This window comes from Brienomyrus brachyistius, chromosome 7 (genome assembly GCF_023856365.1).
Source record: "Brienomyrus brachyistius isolate T26 chromosome 7, BBRACH_0.4, whole genome shotgun sequence".
Lineage (NCBI taxonomy): Eukaryota > Metazoa > Chordata > Actinopteri > Osteoglossiformes > Mormyridae > Brienomyrus > Brienomyrus brachyistius.
Genome location: NC_064539.1, coordinates 8088602 through 8108392, shown reverse-complemented (window position 1 = coordinate 8108392; position 19791 = coordinate 8088602). Strand labels below are relative to the sequence as shown.

Genomic DNA, 19791 nt, shown 5'->3' with positions numbered 1-19791 from the left:
AAAGGAAATCTTGGTCTGGATTTGTACTTTCTGGACCTGAAATGTCTGCCTCTGGCATTTTACATAGAGGAGTTGCTCTAATGTTTACAGCACCTGAATTTGGGGCTAGATCAGGGGTGTCAAACTCCAGTCCTGGGGGGTACTGAGCCCTGTGTAGCTTAGCTCTTTCCCTGTTCCACCACAAATGATTCAGCTCAAGAGCCATGTAGTAATTAGCACAAGGACCTGAATAAGGTGTGTTAAATGAGGGGAAACCCAAAAAATGTGCAGGGCTCCGACCCCCCATGACTGGAGTTTGACACCACTGGGTTAGATTATCACAAGAGCGAAGAACTCCCAAGGACACTGGAGCTGAGCTGCTGAGCTGTACACTGAGCCTAAACCAAGTGAATTGAACACACAATGGGATAAAGCTTCTAAAGCGTTGGATGTTCAGATCGGTTTGGGTGACTGCCGAAAGTGCTCCAACAAAGCGAAAATAAAGTGATGAGCACATTAGCTTTGTTTAGATTTCTGCCCTCGTGGGAGAAAGCTGTTGGTTCCACACCCACTTATGTTTTTACAGAAATGCTGAGAGGCAGTATGACAGTAACCAGAGGGAGGAATCGCCCACCAAACCAGTCCAGTCTCTCAAATCTTGTCATCCGAGTCTGTCCAAGGCTGTGTAATCCACAGTAACGACCGGCTGTCGTTAATGAATTACACAGTGTGAGCTCAGCTCGTAATTCCATCTTTTTGAGAAGCCCTGGAGTGTTGCTGGTGTCGCTCCCCTAGATTCGGGTCTGGCACGTTTGCCAGCATGTTTAGCCATGAGCCAGTCCTGTGCCGTTTTCCTGCAAAATGCACCCACGTGCATCTAAGCTAGATGTAACCCTGACAACCCTGAAAGTCCGCCTTTAAAAACATGTAAACCCAGATTACTAGCGTGCGCATTTTTAATGCTGCGCGATAAATCGGATTGAAAATAAGTGGGAAATTTTTGTCCGTGGGTGTGGGCGGGGTATGTGGCCATTGGGTAAGATGCTGGCAGTCGGAGTGTTGTTTAATCTGCAGGGTGCTGTCGCAGAGCTGTGGCTGGGAAACCCCACTCCCGGTATCCTAGGAAATCTGCCTCGTGACAACCGTACAGCAGGCCCGCTGGGGCGGCCTGCAGAAAGCTTGGGCGGCTCTGGCTCCTGGTGTGGAAGCTCCCTTATGTTCAGATGTGGGGACCTCCCTTTGCCTTCCCCAGTCATCCAGTGAATCCGTGGACTAGTCAGGGTGGCGGGTAAATGGGTTTTTCTTTCTTCCCGATTATTTCAACAACAGCGGATAGTGGAAACAAGTAATATTTCGGCATTTGGTAGCTGATCTTGCCTGCTAACTCGTGCTTGATTTATGCAGCTAGTATATGATGTTCAAAGCAGTTTTTAACTAAAAAATAAATCACAGCCTTGCCTCTGTGATCCTTCCTGGTGCCTCAAATTAAGAAAACAAGTAGGAATATCAACAAGGATGGCTGATCTAGTACGACACAGGTTTCCCTGACATTGGATGAACATGCATTCATTCTCCTAAGTGGTATGTAATGTTAACCTGTCAATCTGTAGTTAAAGGTATGGTTTCATTCTCAGGTTCTTTTTGGGAAGTATTTGTTGGGTTTAGGCTGATAAGCTACTTTTACAAAAATAAACAGCAGTCTAAAATGTCAGTGATTGATCATTTAGTGGAGGAATAAGTTGAATTGGAATTTGTATTATTAGATGCTGATATATTGTTGCTTGGGCCAAGATTGCTGTTACAGGTTTGGATGAGAATCTCTGACATAAACAGACCATGTGAAACAGCCCTTTGGGGAACCTTTAATGGTGACATCACAGAGAGCCTGAACTCTTTCAGAATCAACGTCTCTATCTGCTTGATGAGGAATGAAGCACAACACAGACAGTTATCAACCAGAATGTAGTAGTGAGTCTTCTGCAGCAGTGTGGAACCTAAAAGGGCTCAAAGCTCTTAATTCCGATAAATACATCTATCCATCCGTTTTTCATACCAATTTGTCCTAGCCGGGGTCACAGCGGTTCCGAACCTATCCCGGAAACTACGGGTCAAGACATGGAATACCCCAGGGCACCAACCCATTGCAGGGCACACATGCTGTTCACACACATGGTACTGTGGTGTGGTGGGGACCAGAGAACCTATGATGACGCAGAGAGAACATGCAAACTCCACACACATGGAAACTGGGCGGAGACTCAAACCCCATTCCCAGAAATGTGAGGAAACGGTGCTGACCACCATGCTGCCCCCCTATAAACATGCATCCTGTCATTTCTTTGGCTGGGCATTATGCGTTTTATAAAGTGCGCACAGATTTGAAATTAGAATTTAGTGCTCAGTGGTCACTGCTGACACACCACAGCGCACGACGACGAAATGCGTCCTCTGCATTTAACCCATATGTGACATCGTGACATAGCAGGGGGCAGCTAATTCAGCGCCCGGGGAGCAGTGTTTGGGGGTGACAGCTTGCTCAGGGTACCTGAGTGGTGCCTCGCTGGTCGGGGATTCGAACCAGCAACCTTTCAATTACAAATTCGCTTTCCTAACCATTAAGACACCACTGTCCACCACTCCCATTAAATGTAGTTATTGGGAGTGGCATGTCCCCTCGCATTTATGAAGTCTACGATCATCAGATTCTTGGGGTAATTTTTTATGGATTACCGTCGTTGGTATGGATGCAGACCTGGATGGTCTGTTGAAGCCCATCAGAAGGTCCAGCGTGGCTGAGCCAAGATGCCGCTCACCTGCCACTCGGTTCAGCTGCTGTGTCACACTCCCTCTCTTCTTCTCTATGGTCTGTAGCCTCTGGAGTTTTGCCCCCCCCCCCCCCCCCCCCACAGACTTTTTTCCATGTAGCAGAGACGAAGGCAGAGGATGAGTCATCGTTTAGGAGATACATGAGGGATAACGTGTAAATAGCGTCGTCAGAGGAGGGGCCCGTTGCTACGCACGTGTGTGCGTGCATATGCATGTGTGTGTGTGTGTGTGTGTGTGTGTGTGTGGACGTAGCAGCCACGCTGCTCTCTCAGACCTTCTTGCCCTTGACTATGGGATCCCTGGGTGCTTTAGCTGGGCTCTGAGGGTCATAGGGTTAACCAGATGTCTTCTACTATATGGCCTGGTTGGATGCTCTGCTTCAGATCCTCCAAATGATGTATTCATTGCATCAGGAGGGCAGGAAATCTCCTTCATTCACAGTGACACCAACTTCTACACTCTCCCAGATTGATAAACGTCAGACATCCCACCTTAGACACATGGATTACTGCGAGATAAATGATGGATAACGGGGCTGGGGTTGGGGGATGGGCGCTGGCTATGCTTGCGCAGTATTACGGTTATACCGTATACTGTGGTATGTTTGGAATTTGGGGTACACCGCGAAATTTTTCATTAGGAGGAAATGGGGTTGTTGGGGTGGCGGCACTAAAATTTGCCAACCCCACCTTCCCTCCTCCTGCCCACGCCCCAAAGCTGGCGGTAAGATTTGTCGAGTAGGGGGTGCTGCCGGTAATATTTGCTGATCGGGGCATGTAAGATGATAGCGATATAATTTGTAGACCGGGTGTGTGGGCGGTAAAACTGCTTACCGACAATTTAAGTGTCGTTGAGTAGTGGAACAAAAACTTCCAGGACATCGCGCATCATTCGCGGGTGTCGGAGTCGCTCTCGACATGCTTGTAACATGGAGTGCGGTTCCTTAAATTCAGTGCGACATGCTTTATAAGTTGTCTTGCTGCTGCTTTCAGAGACCCCCTCAGAACACTGCAAACCTTTAATATCAGGGACGTGTATCAATTAAGTAAAAATTATTTGGATAATTGTTCCTTAAATATATCACTTATGATTGGCCATAGATGATATCATTTTATTGCTGAGACGTTGTAAACCCATTTTACAATCATGAGGGTCCGCATCCTTGATACTCAGCCGACCTCACTGTGCAGATGCTGCATCGAGTCCGGAAGGTTCGGTCCAACCGACTGTTCTTGGTCTGTGGGGTTGACTCGCTTGTCTCCGTTGAGTTAAACATCCTGCGGTTGGACGAATACAAAATTCCCAATGAACTTGTAGGGCTTATAAGAATGACTTCGTGTGCAGTATGTGGCAGTTTTTCTCGTGTATGAAATGAAAACCAAGTCACTTGTTTAAAGGCGAGACTGACGGACGTTTTAATAGGCACTGGAAATTGAATTTTATTTGGTTTAACCTGTCAGTCAGGATCAAATCGTGCAAATAAGCAAAATTCTTCTTTTCCGCAAGAGATTTTGCCAGTAAAACACTCCAAAACATAATCTCATTTTAGTCTGATTAATGGACTGTTAACCTATTCTGATAGAAAAAAAATATTTTACGTTGTAAAGATACACAAGCTTCCGGCGTTCATTTATTTTTGTGTTCATTTGATAACATCATAGGCTACATATTAGGCTACCTGCCCGATTTGATTTATGGGATCTAATTTAAGGCATTTTAGCCATAAAAACCAAACAGCCAAAAGTCTCGCGTATGTTATATGCATCTCTGAAATGATTTTGTGCGTCACAAAAAATAATGGGCTGAGCCATTTCATTTTCCTTGTGATTAAAGTCATTTTAGTAACCACAAGCAAATATTGTTTTTTTTTCCTTCGGTTCCATAACCACAAGCAAACATTTATTTGTTCATTCGCTCAATACCAGAGATTACGGTACAGGTGGAGTCTGCCTTCGCCTTCTTTTAATCACATGTACGGGGTTCATAAGGGACGGAGCCTGTGCGAGTGATCGCACTTGTACGTTGCTGATCGAAGGAGAAACACGAGCGCTTTGCACTGTTGGATTTCTTCCCGTTGAGTTGTATTTCCACGGAAAAGGGTCGGATCAAGCAAAGCCAAAAACTGTCACCTTTTTGGGAATCAAACGGAAAAAAATATTGGCAGCTGAATGCTTGCTTTTTTGTGGATGATATGTATTTTTATCATGGCATTTTAAGTGTTGGCACATTTGGTACTGAAGAATAATTTGTTTTTTGCTTCGCTTCTCATCGTAATCTGGTGGTTTTGGTTTTACATCTTGCATGAATGGGAAAATGTATCTTCAGTGGGGAGATTGAAGGCACCTTGCACAGGTTCTGTAGCGTTATGATATAAACTTTCTTTTCATAACCTGTCATGTAGTGAACGAAGAAGACGGAAAGGATGGGAAGACAATTTAATTCGGAATAGACTCCTATTTTCGCTTATTTGAATTACTTGATATTAAAAGGTGGAAAAAAGAGAATCGCACTCAATGCAGACTCTTGATTGGAATAACTGTCTTTGGTGTGATGCTTTTTCTCTCTGCTTTCTCTGATGTCAGTTTGGGTTTTTCCTGTTGGATCTGTACGTTTCTAGAATGGCACGCTTCGGAGACGACTTACCTACCCGCTATGGAAGCGGCGGTCCAGCGGGCGCCGGGCGAGGAACAGCCCGGCAAGGAGGTCCCCCAGGCGGCCAGAGGATGTACAAGCAATCGATGGCCCAGAGAGCCAGGACAATGGCCATATACAACCCTATTCCTGTCAAACAGAACTGCTTCACTGTCAATCGATCCCTTTTTATCTTTAGCGAAGACAATATCATACGGAAATATGCGAAGAGAATAATCGAATGGCCATATCCTTTGAGGCTGTGTTAACCGTGGTTGTTATTACGGATGATTTTTGTACCTCCGCTGTCCTTCCCCAAGATTAACAAGTTAAAGAGCCAACACAAATGAGTATACGTTTAACAGCTTGACAGCAGAAAGTGTTTTTTTTTCCCCCACCACATGTGTTTCGGGCTCATACAGATACACACACCGTTCTGATTTCGTTTGTCTTTATTGCAAAAAATTACACACAAGACCCTATATAATATGCAACAGTGTTTTTCTTCCCCCAGTCTTATCAAACACAAAGTACAATACCTCGTATTTTCTGGGTGGGTTCTGCTTTTTATCCGTACGTACATGGAAAAACAATGAATATTGCACACTATCTGGGCACAGATAGCGTTGTGTTTTATTACATTGTCAGCGATGCTCTGAATTGGAAGAGCAATCACGACGAATGGTTTTAATAATGCACTGAAGTATGCTTTAATAATATTAACAACGCTTTATTCCTTCCTGCAAATGTGAAATTTGTAGGAACACATATATACCAAGATGGGTTTATGTATTTTTTTTCTTTTGATTTATGTAGACAACGTATAAATCTACGTACTCCGGACTGCTACTTGTAGAATTTTAATGTTGGATTACGGGGATTCATGAGTGTATTAGTAGGAGTGTAGCGTTAGAAAATATGTTGGGGTGTTAAACGTGACATAGGGCGTCACTGTGTTTTATATAGTCGTCTTATCTAGGAAATTGTGTGAAAATTGCATATTTTAACTTGCGTTCTTAACGCGATTCTTTCGCTCCACCAAACGTATGCAAGCATGTGATATACATGACGTTAAAAAGCATTTCGCTTTTTTAAATGCCCATTAATCGAGTCTTATTTTTTCTTTGGATGTTCTTGTTCGCATCTGGCTCGCACGCTGTCGTGCACGGAAGCCGCTCACGCAGGTGCTTCGGCACTTTTCGTGCTCTTTCGTCAGCGCCGCTGACTCCAGCAGCGATGCTCCGCTCCGAGTTACGGAAATCGGGCTGCCTGCCCGAAACACCGCGTCCACGTCGGTGTCAGCCGAAAGACGGTACCTTCTGGAGCTTTTAAGTCCTCGTGGTAGCTGCTGTGAGTGATGGCGGTTTCGCCTTGGTTTTCCTACTGTTTTGGAGAACTAGATTTGTCGATAATACAGAATGCGAGGATTTAAAAAAGTCAGTGCAGTTTTATTAACTTCAGGTTTGTGATTGGTTTCATTTGGCCAGGCCTCCTCCACCCATCAGAAACGTGACCTAGCTGTATTCAGATTCCTCTTTATTCTGGGGGAGACTGACAGGGCAGCCACCACTGCAAACATGGTGCATGCTGGGAGATGGGAGCCCACAGACAGAACACCCACTATGGAAGCGTTGCCGTTTAGCTCCAGCTAAGCAGAGTTGGCACTGTCTTTAGTGCCCAGCCTATGACTGAATGAGAGATTTAAATATCCTGTGGACTGGATACATGAAACTCATGGTGGGGTTATTTGAACAGAGACCTTACATATCTCCAGTGCCTTTCCAAAGGAGAACCATGAATAAGGTTAGGGGAGGCCTCTCAGCATCTACATGATAAACATGGAGTAGCACACACCATATTTCTGCTGTCTGCTCATTGGGTATCTGTCCCCTCCCCCCCCCCCCACCCCCAAAGATCAAAAGCGCCCATCAATGGCTCATGATTCCAACTGCAATGTTGTGTCTGATGCATCTTGACGTTTTAATATTTTAACTCCGAATAATCTTGGTGTGCAAATTGGTGGGCTGCCATAATTTAAAGTTTCTCTGTCACAGTAGAAGAAATGTAAGCTTTCTCTGAGTTTCCCATGGTTGTGTGTGTGTGTGTGTGTGTGTGTGTGTGTGCCATCTCTTACAATGTCGCCTTTTGTTGGGTATAATGGAGAATGGCAGGCAGATGTGTACGATACCTGTTCTGGCATTCTGCCGTCTCACGTTTGTTCGTGTCCTGCAGCTCGCTGAAATGCCACCATGCGCCTTCAGCTGCCTTTGTGAGCACCCCCCCCCCCCCCCCCCCCAGGAAGCCAAAGATTAAAGTGGCAGACTGAAGCGCGAGGTAGCCATACAGAGAATTTTGCTGCGAGGCGGTTGTGGGACGCCCCGTTGGAAACGTGGGTACCAGGCTGGAGAGATTTTGCAGAGTAGGAGGCCATCGAGAATAGCAGCAACGGCGTACCCTCTGCCGCCCCTGCAGCTGATTTCCTGACGCACCTGCCCAAACTGACTGATTCATCTTCACATTGGCTGAAACTGCATCTTCATGTTTTACAGCTAATGTCGTCTTGGCCCCTTTTTCTGACCTGTGTTCACGAATTCAAAATGGAGGCCCCAATCAGTCTTTGCCTCCCAGCCCACTCTCACATTGCTCTGCTTGTCATGCAAAAAAAAGGGGTGAGTGAAAATGAGTCACATATCAGGACGTGTAGCTGGATGGAAAATAACAGCAGAAGACCTGGACATCGGAATTAGGATCCGTAATCAGGCCTTCATGCAGCACCAGTGCCTTATGGTGATATGATGGTAAGAAATATTTCCTGCTTCGGCACTATTTTGAGATTGTAGGTCCTGTGCTGGACAGGAGGCCCTTTGTCTCCCACAGAAGACTTTTGCAGAGCCTCCTGATATGAAGAACAGGAAGTGATGTTGTGATTTTTGATATCACATGTTCTCATGGCGCGCGACCCAGTAGGATAAGCGGTTTGGATAATGGATGGATGGATGTTCTCATGGCTGGCTTTTTTTTGTCCGCTTAAGCAAATGTACAGATGTAATTAGTTATTTTGCATCTGTATTAGTTGTTATACTCTTTGATTTATGTCATTCCCCATCACGGATTTGAATCTCGTCGTCTCCATGAGTGTAAAATACGTGTGTGTGTGTGTGTATTGTAAAGAAGGGTGGTGGTTGGCTCTGTGTTTATGTGGGCCAGTATACATATTTGCTGTATATTTTTATTGTACTGTATATGACATTTATTGTAATTTAGCTGTAATATAGTGAGGTGTGGGGTGTGTTGTGCCGTTACATGGATCAAAGACCTTAGATTTCAAATGCCAGTAACCCTTGAGTGCAACCAAAATCCTTCTCTGAAAACTGCCAAGTGAGCACTGAATTCATGTCTGTAGGTATCCTGCTGAAGCTGCTGAACCTTGCTGATGACGGTCTTGTAAATTTTCGGTTGTTCATTTAAGCCTTTGTAGGGGCCGAGTGTAACAGATCTGCTGATGGAAATGCAGGTGTTTGTGAAGGGAAGTGTAGTTTTTTTTTATAAAAGTGTCAGCTGAGCAAAATGCTGATGACAACATTGCGATCAGACTGTGATCTCGTAATCGATGTGAAGGTTATTGATCCAAACCTGGAGAAGGAATCCTTGACCTGTTCACTCCCTTCGAGTATATGATCTTGGCCACCATCATCGCCAACTGCATCGTCTTGGCCCTGGAGCAGCATCTTCCCGCCTCGGACAAGACTCCCATGTCCGAGCGCCTGGTAAGTGTGTCCGTAAGACGTCACGTTCCGTGATCATTTGGCCGGCTTCGGAAGCAAGAGAGCTTGCTTCAGTCGCTGCTCTGGCGTGCTGTGACACTAGGGTTTAAAGGAACACAGCTTCATAAATTTAAGCCCCTGCAGTTTTCGGGAGTAAAGTGCATCAGTGGATATTCTGTCACAGACCGGGAAGAATCTTAGAATCTCAGAAGCTCCTTAGCTGTACGTCGGATTTGATAAGAGCTCCAGATAGACAACCGCACAGGCAGTCCTCCATCGTTAACAACTGCGTACCCAGGTTCATAAAAGAAAATCGTTTGGTGCATTTGAGGTTGGGACTCAGTGTCTGCCCCCCCCCCCCCCATTCTGCCAGTTCTGTGCCCGCTTCCCTCACACCAGCAGAGTTCTCCCCAGGCGAGCCTTTCGAGAGACAAGAGTCTGTGTGAAATTGTTCATTAAGGTTTTTATTTTATCGCTTCCTCCTTGAACTCTCTTTAAGGCAGCGAGTAGCTGTTTGGTTTTGTTCCTTACCTGTCTGCTGTCGCTCAGTGTTTTAGCAGATAAATTGTTTCTCTGTGGGGTACAAGATGGGAGTCCCAGTAAATTAAGACCCTCTTTGTCTTTCTCTCCCTTGCTGCCTCTCTCTCTCTCTCTCTCTCTCTCTCTCTCGTTGTTCCCAACAGGACGACACCGAGCCCTACTTCATTGGGATTTTTTGTTTCGAGGCCGGCATCAAGATCATTGCCCTGGGTTTCGCCTTCCACAAGGGCTCCTACCTCCGTAACGGCTGGAACGTCATGGATTTCGTGGTCGTTCTCACAGGGTGAGTCTGGCCTCCAGGTTGGACAGGGGGCAGAGTCAGCTTCAGCTGGGACGATTGTCTCACAGTGACTCAACTGTCTGAGGTAGCGTGTTGCTTAGGGTTTGTTTAGTGGGACAGACTGCGCCTGAGAGGTGATTCTTGGGCAGCATGTCTGTATAAACCAAGGTCTTGTGTTTTTGGTAGCTCCTGGGATTCAGGGGAGTGCTGAAATGCAGACTGGTGACAGATCAACGTGTAAGGGACCACGATGATTGGTGATGCACTTGTGAGACTGTCTGGGGCGGGGGGAGGGAGCGAAATTCCTAAAGCAAATGAAGGTCCACTTGTTGAGACCGTGCCTGCGGCAAAGAGGCTGTGTGACCTGCACTTGAACTCCTTTCCTGCACTTGTGGCAGGATATGTATGCGAGCAGCCATTTTTATTGATAGGTAATCGGCACTGAACCTGGTAAATTGAATTGAAGCTGGTAGAGAGAGAGGTGTCTGAGGTGAGCACATCGTAGCTTTGGTGACCTGGGAGGACCGGGCAATGACCTTGCTCGTATGACACAGAAACCCCATTCAGGGGGGCATCGTTATGGGAGAAGATGCCAGCTACCAAGAAGGTAATTAAACACGGCAACCATTTTTCCCTGGGACTAGTGTGCCGCAGGAAAGGGCAAAGGTCATTTTCTGAAATGTCAGTAATCAACCACATCCTGAACTTATGTTCATTAAACAGGAGCAAACAAATGAAGCAGGAACAGCCAAGCCTGGGGTGGGATGGGGCAATTACTCAAGCTGGAGTCGAAAAGTAAGTGTAACCATGAGTCAGGGCTTCGACGTGCCTTCAGTGTTTTAAAACTTAACCCTCATTTTGATGTTGCTGTAGAAACCTTACCAGCGCAGGGGCAGAAATGCCATGAATAAAATTATCGTTGCAATTAACATTTGAAATGAGCCTGGCCTGAATGTGACCCGGCGGCTCGCTTTGCTCTTCTGTGGGCGTCTCGGCGCCCTGTATGAGATGCGCTTGCTTTTTTTTTTTCTCCTTCCTGGTCTCCCCTCCCCCATTTAAGCTGTAATTCCACCTCCCGCAGCCAGCCCCGCCCTGTGGCTCTCATTTAATGCTCCCCTCCCCTTTAATGAGAGTCTTTAAATTATTTTGTCCACCACGCCTCCAACCCTGAGGCAATAGCAGACCTTCAATCTGGTCCAGTCCAACATCAGCTTCTGTTCATGGTGGAGCGGGTGCAGCCGACCGACGGGCTGCGTGCCGATCGATGGAGCGGCGAGCCGTTTGCCGGCTACTCCGTATGCTGGAGTGGCAAGTTGTCAGAAGAGCAGCGAGCTGTTTTCCGGCTCCCCACCGTGAGGGAGCGGCCGGCTGTTTGCCGGCTATGTGCCTGTGATTGGTGGGTCGCTGGTTAAAATCCCATTGTCTTTAGTGTGAATTCACTACTGGGCCCTTGAGCAAGGTATTTAAACCCTCATTGCTGCAGTGCACTGAACACTGGTTGACCCTTCGCAGTGACACCCCCCCCAACCTTTCTGTCTGTCACAGAGAGTAACATGGGAAAGGCAAAAAAGACCCCTCTGTGCTTAAACCAAAATGTGCTGCATTACCTTGCTGCCATATTTACTACAAATAGGTAATTGACTATATATTTGGTGTATAGACTAACATACAGTATATGTTCTAATTAGGCTTATGCATACAATTGGTGTGTCTGCCTGGATATAACAGAATATGTTCTGGTTGAATGCTTGAGTACTGGAGATGCCGTCTTCTGACCATTAGAATGATAGATGATCTGGTCCCAAGTTTCCTTCCTGAAATAATCCATCTTTTACAGTACATCTCAGACAGTTGGGTATGAGGTTTTATCCTGGCTTCATGTGTAGGTATAAATATAAATGTGTTTCATGTAAAACACCCAACAGTCCATGTTCTAAGCCAGCAATGTACTGGCATAGTGGCATTACACAAGAGTCCTGGTGTAGGTCAGGCTTCCTGAGGCATTATGGGATATTTCTGTGTGTGGTTTAATCTTGAGTGTCCCAGTTGATAAAGTTTGGATGGACTAGCGTGGGGTCACTGCTCCATTGGTCCCACGGTGCTGTTCTGTTCTGTTTTATTTACGCCCCCCAATGTGGAGACAGCTTATTCCCCTAAAGACATCCCATAAAATTCACCCGTCTTCCTTTCACGTTGTGCCAGGTCAGGACATGTCGGTGCAGAGGGGATGCAGCCATGTTTGTAGTTCTTTCATGTCCGCCCAATGGTTGGACACCAGCGTATTTCCGATTGGCGACCAAGAGGAGAGGCCTGGGCTTCTGCCAATCAGAGCAGCTTTGAGACACGTCCTCTCAGGTCCAGTCCTCTCTCTCCCTGACCTCAGCATCAGGAGTGGGTGGGTCATCCGTTTTGCTCCCCATGTCCCCAGCCAGCTGCCTTTTCTGCCATTGAGTGTTTAGCACACGGCGATTGTCAAGCGCTGGCAGCAGGAAATGACCCCACTGCCCTTCTGATAGACGAAGACTGAAGGCTTCACTGGAGGGTGGGCAGAACATCTCTCTCTCTCTCTCTCTCTCTCTCTCTCTCTCTCTCTCAGTTCTGCTGTTTTCTGGGTACCCTGCCCGCCTTGGGGACGGTTATATGACGTGGAGCCACTTTCCTCCCCTGTGTCCCAGCACGAGCAGAATGATGTCACGTGACTCAAATGGCTTCCCGTTTTGGTGTGCCCCCACCTAATCAGGCTCTAGCATCTCCTTCCCTGACGTTCGGCGTCTGACATTCTGCCCCAGGTGTGTGTCTCTGCTCTCTCGGGATCCATGGTGCAAGAGTTTTCCACTGTGCTTCAGAGGGCTGGTTTGGTGTTGCTGGTAACACGCATGATGTCTGGGTCCCTCGGGCCGGTGCCGGCAGTTGAGATTGGGTAGGGGGGTGCCAGCCTGTTCCAAGGCACATTATGAGTGCAGAAATGGGTTGGGGGGGGCATCTACCTTTTTCTGTAGGGAGGTGAGGAGGCCAGGCAGCTTGAGAACGTGTTTCTGTTCAATGGTGGTATGCAGCAACACTGCAGAATCCACAGATGCATAGAAATTTTAATGCAGGAATCAAACCCATTGGACTGCAGTGCTACTTGCTTTATCATTTATTTCATGCGTTGTTTGGCTGCTTGACCTTAATGTATAGCGAGAATTAGCTGCCCAAACTGCCAGGCTTGATCAGAACAGATCTGAAAGTGAAGGGGAGCTGGATTTGGACCCTGCAGCGAAGCCCTCAACGCAGTCGGCTCTTCATCTGTACAGATCGATGAAGTGTAAGAGTGTGACCTACATTTAGGCCTGTCTGGGAAAAATGGCGGTAAATAATTCACCGTGATGTCGTTACGAGCCGTGAGTGTGCCGCAGGTGCTGGTTGGGGAGGTGGGGGGGGGGGGGTGGGGGTTGCTGCCAGCCAATTAGCGTTGGAACACCACCCGGAACGGCCCACCTGCGTATGGAAGCTGAGCTCTCACTCACACTAACAGCAGGTGTGCCTTTGCTGTGGGTCAAACAGCTTAGTCCTGCTTTTGTCTTTGATGCATCCCTTGAATTTTTGGCCGTGTGTGAAAGGATACGTGTGGAAATGGAGGAACCGAATGGAGTGTTGTAATGTCCTCAGACCTCATTGTTACATCACTGGATCTCTGCACCTTCTGATTGTGATATTCCAATGCACTAGGTCTTGGGAGTCATCTAGGGCTGTGTTGCCAACACTCAGAAGTGAACAAGTGGGAGTAGCCCTTGTTTAGAGCAGCATGATTGGCTGGAGGGTGGGGCGTGGGAGGACCAGGTATGCTAGCAGATCAACGTGATTGGCCAGTGGGTGGAGAGAGGAGGGCAGCTAATAAAACTCACCAATGTCAGTGTGACACTGTCTGCTCATTTTTCCTGTGTCAGCCGGACGGGTTTGAAGGAAACGCTCCCAGCCTCCTGAAGGAGGTTATGATGCCTTTTCTTAGCATCTCTTATGCCCTGAAGGAGGATTGTGTCTGTGCCTAGCCAGCCCAGCACCTTCGTTAGTGTCATGCAGGCACCTCTAGGCGGCCAAAGCCTAGACTCAGGTTGCTATATCCCTCAGAGCGTAGGATGGTGTTCAGTGGGATGCATGGATGGTATCTCTCTAGCCAAATCCATCTGTTTTTCCATCTGAAAAACAGGAGAGCAGCAGAGCATATTATCGCCATGATGAGAGGGAAACTGCTTATAATTAAACGTTAGACTTCTCCAATCACAGCGTTTTTCTTGGTGGGGAAGAAGCAAGTACTGCTGTGTTTTGTGGTAGGTGAGGCACCCATTGTCATCCATACGAATTCTGCTTTTGCGTTGGTAAACACTGTAACTTATTGAATCTGCATCTGGCTTCAGCCATGGTTTCTCGGACCGCTGCATCTGCTGCCTGGTCATGATGGGGCTGGGGGAGGTGTGGGAGGTGGGAAAGCATCAAATCTGCTGGGAAACCCCAGATATATAAGGCTCCACCCAATTTCTGTGCCCTTTTATTGCTAAATAATCTCCAATCCCACAATCCTTTGTGGTGTGAAGTTGGGGGGGGCCTGAATCTGCGCTAAGGGTTCGACTTAGAAACAAAAGGTTTCTCATGAAAAAAGAGGTCATATGAAGATTGCGGCTGATTTAGGTGAGAAATTGAGTTCAGTGCCCATCCCAAAACACCCTCCCCCCACTGTCTCCTCAATGAAAAGACTGGGAGCATTTGTAGAATTAACCTTTGGCCTCGTTATGGCTAGAGGTACAGATCAAAGGGCCTAACTGGGACCCGAAGGAATGGCATGTTGGGATCCGAAGCGGCTTTCGATACACGCCGTGTACCCAGAATGCAGCCTGTTACCCTGGCTCATGTGCCTGTGAGCGTATGGATGTTAAGATAGATGTGATGCTGTGTGTGTGTATGTGTGTCTCTGGGTTTTGCTTTAATGATCCTGCTGGGAGGTGTTAATCGATCTCTCGTTAAGGTGAGAGTGATGGTAGCGCTGGGTAGGAGGAAGCAGGAGGTCAAGAGAGCAAGTATCTACAGATGGATCTGATTGGATGAGGTGGAGCAGGGCAGGGTGGGGGTGGGTACATTGTTCATCCCAACCCTTTTCGGCCTTTACCTCCAACCGTGCTCCACCTCTCTGCCGAAATGCCCAGGAAGGAGAACAGCTGAACCTGTTTATGATGCTCTACCTCCCCCAAAGTGAGGATATCACAGCACATTACAGCTGTTAATAAGACTAAAGGGGGGGGGGGCTGTTTGTTAGCAGGGAGGGCTGAAACCTCAATGCGATGCCACCACTGTTTGGAGCACAAACATCTGCCCAGTCTCCGTGTGGGACATAGGTACTACGACAGCTGCCCTGAAGGAGGTAAAATATAAATTTCTTAATGTTACATAATGTTGAAAAGTACTTACTTTGTCTGATCTTCAAAAAAAAAACAACAAAAGGTAACAGAGTAACCTAAAAAGCGGTAATATACGTTATACGTCAGCTGAGATATTTTGCCCCTACACAATCTCCCTAGGAGCAGCAAGCATAAAATTTCAGCTTCCTCTTTTAAGGGGAATACGGTCGCTCTGGCTCCACTCTTCCAGCATCTGCCCAGCTGACCCCACTGTAACCTTCGCAGTCAATTAGTCTAATCAGGGCCGGCTGGGTTTCATTAACGGGCGTCAGAGGGTGCTGGCTGGTGATCGATCGCCACGGCCATGGCAGGCTCCTTGCTGCTCCTCCTCCAGCTTGAGCACGAGAGGCATTTGCATGAGATTACTGTAAAATTGGAGCAGTGAAGAGGCCGGGCGTCAGGAACTGGGTGGTCCGGCGCTGCTGGACAGACACCAAGTAATGTTTGGTGACGGATTGGCAGATATCGACGGTGGAGGGGAATCAGTGGGGGTCACGCTTGTGGCAGCTGTGGCTTTTGGAACGGAAGCCCGATGGGGGTGGGGGGGGCATTTAACCAGGCAGTGACAGGGTCCCGGCCGTAGCTCGAGAGAGAGCAGGGAGGCGGCGTGACCAAACGCCCTCCTGAATTAATTATGTCTCCTGTCACTTCCGCGCACGTCAGGTTAGCCATAATTTGTTCGGAACGGCCCCCAGGGAGGGCAGAATATAGCCTCGTCACATGACTTGAGCGACGGCAACGTCCTCCTGGCCCCCTCTTGAGGCAGGCTGTCTCACACCAGGGGGGGTGAAGGATTTACTCTTCTTCAGAATCCACAGACTGGGGTGCCGAGCTGGGGCTTTCATTTGATTGTTGGTGGGGGTTGCTTGTGTTTACGCTCTGTGTGTGTGCGTGTGTGTGTCTGTGTGTGTGTGTGTGTGAGTAGGCGGTGTTCAGTCTCTCTCTACCCTCTGGCCCATTTCTGGGGGGAAGCCTAAACAGTGGACCTTAAAGGTCACCGCGTCACTGGGGGGCTTGTACCTGTTTGTTTCCTCTCCGTTTCCCTGCTGTCCCTGATATTTCCTCCAGTCGCCGAACTAAACCCCTTAATGTCTTTGTCATAAAATCTGCCCCCCCCCCCGTACTTTTGCTGGGTCCAGCCTGGTGCTGCATTTTAGAGTGAGGTGGGATCAGGCTGGTAGACAGGAGTGAGGGGCAAGCATTTTGTTCTCCCTGTTACCAAGCTGCTCCACAAGGCCTCTGGCTCTATATCGCCCCCTTCTGTTAGGGGAGGGACTCATTGCTGCCCATGGTGGTTTTGAACTATAGCAGTCATTCACAGACATAGTGACCAGGGTGGCGGTAGAGCCCTGTCCCCTTGAACTGTCCCCATGGCATTGTGGGATTAGGCAGTGTTTGCCTCCTGTAGGAAGGACGGGGAGAAGCTGAGGCGGGATGGGGTGGGGTGGGGTAGGATAGCAATGCGATTGGCCTGCAGCTGTAATGAGACGCTATAAATGGGGCAAGGGGGGTTGCAATCTGTCTAGTGTAGTGCTGATGGACTCCAGCAGTGTCATGCAGAGGGAAAGGCTGAATCTCACTGGCGGGGGTGCAAATTGAAACACCTGTACCATCTGTGGAGGGCCTCCCAAGGCTACGTGCAGACAGTCTGAGGGAAGGGGGCGTTCGACGGGGCCGTGCTGAGCCCCCCCAGGTGGAGAATTAGGTTTGAGGTTTGCCTACATGCCTAATAATTCAATAGATTCATTCACTGTTAACTAGCCATTTGTGATGGGTGGGGGGTTTGTGTATGTTTATCTGTGTTTGTGTTCCAGGACAAGGGTGTGTGTGTGTGTGTGTGTGTGTGTGTGTGTGTGTGTGTGTGTGTGTGTGTGTGTGTGTGTGTGTGTGTGTGTGTTTTCTGCTTTCTGTTCTTTCACGCAGTGCTGTAGTGTGTGACCTTTTTTCAGTGCGTTGAATTGTGTTTGCGCACTGATCTCCTGTACAACTCCCAAGTCTTTTGGGAAAAGCAGAAAACTGACAGGGCTTTAGTTGCCATAGTGATTAATTTGCTATGCCTTTGCCTGCCATGTTAAAGAGAGAGAGAGAGAATGAGTGCAAACTACCTCGAGATACAGACGTGCTGGCCGTGTCTGTCCCTGTCCCTAATCACGCACATTTGGTGAAACGGGGATCACGTGATCGCCAGGATGGCCCCCGGGCACACACACCAATCGCCGCGTATCTTCTCACCTGGTGAAGTGACACACCTGCTAGCAAACATCGCCGGAGGACGGGGGACAGCAAGAGAGACCTACGCTAGTAGGGACTGAGGGATAGACACTTCGACAGTATTTTTTGTTTATTCTTTTTTAAAGTTTTAAATTGTGACATTCTAAGAAGAAAAGGGTTTGAAATCAACATCTTTGTGCGCACTGCAACATCTTTGTGCGCACTGCAACATCTTTGTGCGCACTGCAACATCTTTGTGCGCACTGCAACATCTTTGTGCGCACCTTAACAACATCTTTGTGCGCACCTTAACAACATCTTTGTACGCACCTTAACAACATCTTTGTACGCACCTTAACAACATCTTTGTACGCACCTTAATAACATCTTTGTACGCACCTTAACAACATCTTTGTACGCACCTTAACAACATCTTTGTACGCACCTTAACAACATCTTTGTACGCACCTTAACAACATCTTTGTACGCACCTTAACAACATCTTTGTACGCACCTTAACAACATCTTTGTACGCACCTTAACAACATCTTTGTACGCACCTTAACAATATTTCACGGTCTGTACCAGTACCCCCAACCCCCACGCTGTCCATTATGTGTTAATGCACAACATTTAAATGTTAATTGTATATACGTCCCAAACTACACACCCATGATGCTCTGCTTCAGTGTCGTCCTCCCTGTCGCTCTCTCTACTTCCCTCTGATGAGCGCCGGAGCAAAGGACAGGCGCATGAACCAGAGCTGAATGCTGCTTCTGTCTGCGATGGGGAGCCTTTGCCTCCTGTGTGTCGTATCAACGGTGTGGCTGCCATTTTCACGCTGTCCTGCACCCTCGTTGCTCTGAGCCTTCGAATGTTTATCCTGATAGATAATTAGGTTCTTCTTGTGTTATGCAAATGAGCCTTAGTCGTTGGGGGCTGTGGTGTTTAGCACCCCGACTGGTCATGTTGGTACTGTGAACTGACTCAGACCCCTGGGGGGGGGGGGCATGTCATGTGAGTGTAGTGCACCTGTTGTTCATGTAGAACAGGGTTCCCCGATTCCTCCTCCCGCGGGGGCCAGTTAGCAACACATTTTGCCGATTTTCCCTGCTCAGACACCCCTACTACACCTGGCAATTAGCTGATTAAAATGTCTCAGCTGGAAAATCTACGAACTATGTTGGATTCTGGCCCTTCAGGACTGGAATTTGGGAATTCTGATAGAGAAATGCAAGAGATGTGTTCTTCATTAAAAATCACAGCCCATTTGACCGTCTCCAGGCTTCTGTGCCTTAAGTGTTCATTCCTGTTTTTTGGGACCATTGACGTCCACCCCCCTTGCCATCTCCTCTCATGTCAATTCGCCCCCCCCCCCCTCCCCCGCCCACGTTCCTATGGTGACATGGCGGGAATTTCCACAGGGGGTGTGACATCCCTTTGCTTTTGCCTGTGAGGAGAGCGTGATGTGGTTCTGGGCTCTTTTGGGGGATCAGACCCTCGTGGCGAGAGAAAACAACCAAGGGGAAACAAAATTGGGTCAGGCTTCAGAACGATGGTCTCCCAGCGCAGGAGCCGACCCCAGAAATCCGTGTTCAAAGATGCGATACTGAAAATAAATAGCTTGTCAGAGTATTTTAATAAGAGGTATTTGATCAGCGAGGTTCCTGGCCCCATGAATGAGGCTTTAATGGGATGTCCAGGCCCCGTTTGTACAGCTTAATGACTTAGCTGCTTTGACCCAGTCCATTAGCAGTTTAAGGGCTTTTTTTCTCCCTTCAGCTCCAGTTCCCTGCTATAATAGTAGCAAAGGAGTGGTGACCTCCGGGTGGCCCTAAACGGAGCAGCGATCTGGCCTTAGTGTGTTGCCAGGTATCCCTGTGCCAATCATAGGCAGTAGGGGTGCTCTAAGGGGGCTCCCCCCACAGACGGCATTTTGTCCTCGTATTTACGGTCGTACGTCGTAGTGGGTTGTAGCATTTTTTATTTTCCGTGCACTGTTTTCCATGGACCCGCCTGATGTGTACGCCAGTGATTTTGTTATATCGATTTTTATTACGAAACTCAAATGGATCGAGACGCCCTGAGAGGCACCGTCTGGGACGGACTCGCTCTGTGTCTCTCCAGC

At 47.9% G+C, this 19791-nt stretch overlaps 1 protein-coding gene across 5 annotated transcripts in view; it reads left to right on the top strand.

Moving 5' to 3' along the window:
* The window catches only part of cacna1bb (calcium channel, voltage-dependent, N type, alpha 1B subunit, b), a 105691-nt gene that overhangs the window by 2536 nt on the left and 83364 nt on the right, over window positions 1–19791 (top strand). For 4 of the 5 annotated variants that reach the window (XM_049019959.1, XM_049019958.1, XM_049019961.1 and 1 more), the window contains exons 3-5: window positions 5423–5683; window positions 9098–9203; window positions 9884–10023. In XM_049019959.1, coding sequence (XP_048875916.1) covers window positions 5423–5683; window positions 9098–9203; window positions 9884–10023 — 507 coding nt within the window. Of the gene's footprint in view, window positions 1–4798; window positions 5158–5422; window positions 5684–9097; window positions 9204–9883; window positions 10024–19791 lie in introns of those variants that run through there. The other variant, XM_049019960.1, reaches the window with a different exon arrangement.